General features: G+C 37.4%; 1 protein-coding gene across 4 annotated transcripts in view; it reads left to right on the plus strand.

The window, feature by feature from the left end:
- LOC137658405 (lachesin-like) overlaps positions 1-6,922 on the plus strand; it is a 40,269-nt gene extending 33,347 nt beyond the window's left edge. For 3 of the 4 annotated variants that reach the window (XM_068393090.1, XM_068393088.1, XM_068393089.1), the window contains exons 7-11: positions 512-830; positions 1,496-1,605; positions 3,657-3,839; positions 4,441-4,536; positions 6,696-6,922. In XM_068393090.1, coding sequence (XP_068249191.1) covers positions 512-830; positions 1,496-1,605; positions 3,657-3,839; positions 4,441-4,536; positions 6,696-6,775 — 788 coding nt within the window. In that variant the 3' untranslated portion in view covers positions 6,776-6,922. The remainder of the gene's footprint in view (positions 1-511; positions 831-1,495; positions 1,606-3,656; positions 3,840-4,440; positions 4,537-6,695) is intronic. The other variant, XM_068393091.1, reaches the window with a different exon arrangement.
- The last annotated feature ends 578 nt before the right edge of the window (positions 6,923-7,500 follow it).

Raw genomic sequence — 7,500 nt, forward strand, 5'->3', positions numbered from 1 at the left:
CACACCCATATATATATATATATATATATATATATATATATATATATATATATATATATATATATATATGAGAGTATTTTTGGAATTTTTGTTCAACTCGCCCTTTGATTAAGAATTCTTTCAATTGCGAGTCTTGATTAATTTTCTGTGTTTTATTATGTGCTTGTTTGATTATCTGGTCCTATTTTTGCACAAAAATAATTCTAAATGACAATCACTGTATCACATTGGTTAGAAATAAGATTTGAGATTATACTTTTGTCCCAGTCAACTGTAAAGAGAGATAGGAAATGACTGCGACTCTGTTTAAATTGTTAAACCTACAATATGACCATATTTAACAATGAGATTTCGTTTTCTAATTTATCATTACCACAAAGAATGATTATATGATAAAGACTGCTCGTTTCTAAGCTCTATTTAGTCTAAACAAAGATACTCGAGAACTTATATAGAAAAATACTTTTAAAATTAGAGTTCGCATTCTACGAATAACACTCTTCTCTTCCAGTATCAAGTTGGATCGGTCGCAACCTCACCTTGCACCACTCCAACCACAGGAGCGCCGGTGGCTACCTCTGTATTGCAAGCAATGGCTACCCGCCCTCAGTCAGCAAGCGAGTCATACTGCACGTCTACTTCGCTCCTCTCCTCCGCGGACCTGGGATGGAGGTCAAGACGAGGGTAGGTCAGAGCGTGAGTCTGACTTGCCTCTACGCGGCTTACCCATCTCCCAGCGTTGTCTGGGTGAGGGAGGATGAAAACGAAGTAGAGCCGCTGTCCGAAGAATACTACACGATTACTCCCCAGGATGGACATCCACCATATACGTGAGTGTAAATGCTAGTGTATCTGTTGACTAGAAAGGTTGCATGTAATGTGATGTATGTATTTATTGTTTAAGATGGCATTTTATTTTGATAGGCTTGTTTCAAGTGGGTGAATTAGATTACAGAACTGCAGGTGGTGGGGGTGATAGCAATTCACCACCTAGCTGGGGAAAATCCTATAGGTGGGCAGTACCATCAGTGCAGCTTACCCTGTGCGCTGTAGACAGCACTTTAGGGTCTTAGCATCATCACTTTCTACCTTTCTCCTTTACCAGCTTCCTTTCTTTCAATTTTTTGTCCAACATCTTTTACCTTTTACTTTGAGACCTAACTTTATGTTTGTTCCCACTTTCACCCAAATACTAATGGCCATAGAAGACCTCTTACTATTGATACTTGAGAATATTTAAAAACAGTCTGTTCTTTTTAGTATAGTATTTATCAGGAAAATGTGAATGCAAAGTCTTGGTGTAAGAGCAAGTTTTTTGGCTTGATAAAATTAGGTTTTTTTATTATAAATCATAATCTAAATTTTAGTTTTATCTAGATTGAAGACTTAATCGATAAGAATTTTTATATATCTGCTGAAATAGATATTACGAGCTATTTTATCTCTTTCACTTTAGAGGGTGTCTTTATGAATCTTATTATCAACCTTCTTTCAGACACAACATGACTCTACAGCTGCGCAAGTTGGTCCATTCCGACTTTGGAAGGTATACCTGCGTTGTCACTAACTCTCAGGGTGAAGCCAGTTATACTACTGTTCTAAGAGGTAGGTGGTTGGTGTTGAATGACTGAATATTACCTTGAAATTTGACCATTCAAGATTTTTGCTGTATTTTGAATCTACAATGTGCAGTCCATTATGTTATGTTAAGGTGTAGCCACTTTTGGCAAAGATTAAGGGGAGTTCAAGGAATGCCAACATCCTCAGTTAAGATATAGCCACTTTTGGCAAAAGTTAAGGAGAGTTCCAGGGAGGCTAAGTCCCCTAGCTAGATATAGCCACTTTTGGCAAAAGTTAAGGAGAGTTCCAGGAAGCTAAGCCACCTAGCTAGATATAGCCACTTTTGGCAAAAGTTAAGGAGAGTTCCAGGGAGGTTAAGCCCCCTAGTTAGATATAGCCACTTTTGGCAAATGTTAAGGGGAGTTCCAGGGAGACTAAACCCCTATTTAGACATAACCACTTTTGGCAAAGGATAAATTGAGTCCCAGGGAGGCTACGCCCCCTAGTTAGAAATATTCACTTTTGGCAAAGATTACAAGGGTTGGGATCAAAGGAGCTAAATACACCCAATCAACTGTAGCCACTTTTGGAAAAGGTTAAGGGGTGTTCCAGGGAGTCTAAGCCCCCTATTTAGATTTAGCCACTATTGGCAAAGGTTAACGGGAGTTCCAGGAAGGCTAAGCCCCCTAGTTGGATATAGCCAGTTTTGGCAAAGGTTAGGGGGAGTTCCAGGGAGGCTAAAGTCCCTAGTTATGTATAGCCACTTTTGGCAAAGGTTAAGGGGAGCTAAGGGAAGGCTAAGCCCCTAGATAGATATAGCCCCTTTTGGTAATGGTTAAGGGGGTGGGCTCAAGAGGGCTAAGCACACCCAAACAACAGTGGCCACTTTTGGCAAAGGTTAAGGGGAGTTCCAGGGAGGCTAAGCCCCTAGTTGAATATAGCCACTTTTGGCTAAGGTTAAGGGGAGCTCCAGTGAGGGTTAACTCACTTGTTACATAGTCACTTTTAGCAAAGATTAAGGGGATTGCATCAAAATGCCTAAGCACACCCAATCACCTATTGCAACTTTTAGCAATGATTAAAGACGAATTCCAGACATGGTAATCCCACCCAGTCAGATTCACTTTTAGCAAATATTAAAGGGGGTTCCAGGGAGGCTAAGCATACCCAATCAGATGTAGCCACTTTTGGGAAAGATTAAGAGTAAGTTCCAAGGGTGCTAAGCACTCCCAATGAGATATAGCCACATTTAGCAAAGATTAAGGAGGGGGTCAAAGGGAGGGGGGGCGGTAAGCACACCCAATCAGATATACCAATTTTGACTAATATGAAGGGAAGGCCAAGACGATAAGCGCACACGTCCATTTGTAAGTTTCCAGCTTGGCTGTATCGGAAAGCATTGCAGTTGTGTCCAAAAGTGATTTGCTTAATTGAGGGACTTTTTTTACTGCTATTTATGACTGCTTTATTGTCTTAAGCATATTTTTAGATGGCTAATTCTTATACTATAAATGCAGCTTACAAGACTAATTGAACATAAGATTGACTACCAGCGACGGCTAACAATTGGGAACTTAAAGTGCCAGTAACAGTATAGTCAAATAAGGAAAACTTATGTAATTTTTTTTTCTATAAATGGGCACCAGAGTGTAAATGGTTGATGGTAATTGACTCTTTAGTATTTGTCAGCCCTCAACCGACATAATCACTTTTCATCGACAAAGCGAGGCATAATTGAAGAGTTCCGTTATTAAGTTTTGTAAGAGCTAATTATTCTTTGTTCTAAATTTTGTATCAAGTTTAACCGGTAGATAAATTTTATACGAATTTCCCACATTTAATAAGTCGGGCGGTTATTTGCACCTTCTGCTAACTATAGTCAATTTTTTTTAGTGTGGCAGATTTGCACCGACTCACAGGGGTACCCTTTTCACTCGGAAAAGTTTCCTGATCGCTGATTGGTTGTACAAGATAATTCTAACCAATCAGATAGCAGGAAACTTTTCCGAGCTAAAAGGGCACCGCTGCGAGTCGATGCAAATGCGCGTCATTAGAAAAAATTGAGTATAGGTGTTTTTTTCTATCTTGTTTTACAGAAGTGGTCGTGAAGAAAGTTCCCATCACGAGCACTAAATCTCCGCCGGAAAATGTCAGTTTATTTCCCAAACACTCGTCGAGAGAAACCTCTCATCTGTCACACCATTATCATAACTACGATTATCAGACCAAGAATCTCTCCTCTCCTCTCATCGTAAACATGAAGACAGGTATTTACCGAGGTGAGCTGTTTATAGACTGCCCTTTGAGTTCTGACATGTTTCGAGATGTAGTTTTGGCGGAGATTTCTTTAGCTTTGTTGATGCTATATTTTTACTAGGCATTTTTGGTTTGTTTATACTTATGGATGCTGGGTAACAAGGCCTGAAATTGAGGCTGAATACATCATTTAACCCCGAGGGTGACCAGTAGGAAAACCCCACAATTGTGCTTTCTGTGGTGGGAACAAAATTAGAAAAAGTCAATGCACAATCAAGGAAATTATAATTCATCTTTTCGGTTTCTGTATTCATAAAAGTGCTGGAAAATGTAACTAAGAAATAGATTTCTATCGCAATTCTTTTATATAATGATTCGTAAAGCTAGATAAATTTTGGAAGATCCAAAACCCTTTAACATATTTCCAACATTGCTGTCGATCTTTGTGACCTGATCACAATTCTTGAATAGTTCTTTGTAGTATTAAGCTAAAGGAATGACACTTCTAGAATAGTTCTATGTAGTATTGAACCACATGATTTCTTAGAGATAAACTGTTCTATTTCCAGCTAATTTCTTTATTAATTGTAGTTTCTAACAACTCTTTACTATTGCTTTGTACAGGAGAAGGTGGGATTCACCCTGCACCTTCCAGAGACCAGTCCTATAGCACCAGGAGATCTAAAAATATTGCAAGGATAAGCCTGAAGGATGTCAATAGTAAGGACTGTTTACATTTTTTAAATCATTCAAGATGCTTGTTCTTCTTCATCTTTATCTCAAACGGAAGAGGCCGTCACGGATTTGACTGTGTCCAGTTCAAAATCTTTAACATACTCTGGCCATAAGTGTCGTGATTGGCCGCCACCTTCTCACAGCTGATTTGTGTAAACTTAATAATAATAACATGAGCAATCAAAGATTTCAGACCTGCACCAATGAATATTGCCAACATTTAACCAAAGTCTACGGACATTGCCTCCTACTTTTCATATGCTGACTATTTTCACTGTTGGGGCCCCAGATCTTGTAGCATCCTGCTCTTCCAACTGGGGTTGTAGCTTAGCAGGTAGTAGTAGTAGTAGTAGTAGTAGTAGTAGTAGGAGTAGTAGTAGTAGTAAAGTAGATGGTGAAAAGTGCAATGTTGATCCAGAATCGTGATCTTAATCCACATCACCTCCAAGATTTCTTGGTTTCTTCTGATGCATGATATCTACCCATTGTTAAAATTTGGTGAAATTTTAACGGGTCAATTTGTTTTGATGTAATCTTTAAAATTGTGAAAAATACAAATCTGGATCTAGAATCCGCATGCAGTACCGGATCATCTCCAAAAGTTAATAGAGTTGTCCATGGCCTAAGATCTATCAGTGGTGGAAATTTCCTCAAAATCCGTCGATTTGTTTTGATGTAATCTTTAAAATTTTGAAAAGATTCAAATCCGGATCTATAATCCGATTATCTCCAAAATTTAATGGGGTCGTCCATGACATAAGAACTATCTGTGGTGAAAATGTCGTACAAATCTGTTGTAGTTTTCGCATAATTCTGTCCACAGACACATACGAATAACTAAATAAATAGATAATCCTGTCCACAGACACAGACAAATAAATGAATAAACCGACTCAATTTTATAACCACCTTTTCGGAGGTAATAGTAAAACAAATTATAGGTAATTTATGATAATGACCCACATGGCTGGCAGGCAAGTGCAGTATACCCATGTACTGCTAACCAGAACAGAGTAGCGATGAGATAGTATTTATTTGCTAGTGAATTGAGCAATGGCGGAACACAGACCATTGTTAGTCAGCCTATATAGAGGATGCTTATGGGTGGAGCATACTAAATATTTTGGACTGGACTCACAACAGTGAGTTACTTTTGTGCCTTTTCTTCAAAGTTCTCTTCGCTCTCTTACCTTCACCCATTCTTACTACATGTCCGTGCCATCTCAAGCTTTATTGTCTTTCCCTTTCATTCTTTATCAACCTATACCGCACAAGCAATTTTTAAAAGTTCAAACTTGCCACAAATATTTTTATGTTGAACAAGCTGACATAAGTCTTTTTTATAGTTTATTTATGAAAGATTGATTTCAATGCTGTTGCTGTTCTTATAATATTTTATTTTTATTGTTCATTACTTCTCTTGCAGTTTATTTATTTCCTTGTTTCCTTACCTCACTGGGCTATTTTTTCATGTTGGAGCTCTTACATGGCTTATATCCTGCTTTTCCAACTTTGCTCGTAGCTAATAATAATAATAATAATAATAATAATAATAATAATAATAATAATAATAATAATAACAACTCTTGGTTGGCTTCCTTTCTTCAACTACTTAATTACTTTCCTTACATCTAAAATAGTTACTTCTATAAGCATTCACAGCCTTATTCTATCCCTCTCCTGTCTTGCACTAACCAGGTCTGCATCTTCTCTACTTACCACATTTAGCAAATGTTCAAACTCCTCCCTACAACGACCCAAGTCTGCATCTTTTACCTTGAGGTTCTTTAGTTCATTGATAATTTTCTAAGCATTTACTTCCTATAAAAAACAAATTATTAAGCTATATATATATATATATATATATATATATATATATATATATATATACATATATATATATATAATATATATATTCTGTTTCATTTGTGTGATGTCGGCTACCCCAAAAAATTTGGGGAAGTGCCATGGTATATATATGTATGTATATATGTGTGTGTATGTAGCCTATACATTCTCAACTTTTATTTTTTAACAAATAAGAGCAGCCTATGTATGTACAATGATGCTTACCCAAACAGTGAAATTAATTTTATCCCAATATTTCATTATCTTTATTAATATATTTCTTTGCTTTATTCCAGATGAGCTTGGCGGTGCAGAGACCAGAATACCAATGAAGTTGATGTTACTAGTATTATCTATAATGATTTTCCTGACTTAGGCTCAGAGCTTAGTCTCGAATCTCGATTCTAATTGTCTGTTTGTAAAATCATATTTTGAGAGGTAGAATTTAGATCGTGGAACCATTTTGTTAGGGCCCGGCCAGACCAAGCGCGGCTAGCGGCGAGGTTAGCGGCAAGAGGTTATGTCGGCAAATTGAAACCTTAGGTATTTTATGTAGGTGGCCAGATAGGAGGCGCGGGAGCCTCGCGTCTCCTATCTGGCCACCTACATAAAATACCTAAGGTTTCAATTTGCCGACATAACCTCTTGCCGCTAACCTCGCCGCTAGCCGCGCTTGGTCTGGCCGGGCCCTTAGTGTTTTTATGTCTCAAAGTCCATTCGCAATTGTTGGTTCTGATGCAAGATAAGAATAAGAAATATTAACTCGAAGAATTAACGAGTTTATTATGTAAAATATATTGCACATATGTTATTTATATGAAGTACAACTATATTTTCTACGGAAGTCAGCAAAAAGAGATTCTCGTACGTCTTTTCCAAAAGTGTCGTATCTCATCTTGAAAGGCGTTTCATCGAAAAAGCCTACTTTTCCAATAGTGAGTTTTTGTATAATGAAAATAGAGCTTCTTGCACATTTAATCCTTACTTGACTCTAACATTGCAATTATCTTATATAATTACCCCATGAAGAAATAATAAAACGTACCTGACGAAATATTTGAGACAAGAGGTTTGATATTATCGATTCTGTAGGCTATCATT

This window comes from Palaemon carinicauda, chromosome 19 (assembly GCF_036898095.1).
Source record: "Palaemon carinicauda isolate YSFRI2023 chromosome 19, ASM3689809v2, whole genome shotgun sequence".
Classification (NCBI taxonomy): domain Eukaryota; kingdom Metazoa; phylum Arthropoda; class Malacostraca; order Decapoda; family Palaemonidae; genus Palaemon; species Palaemon carinicauda.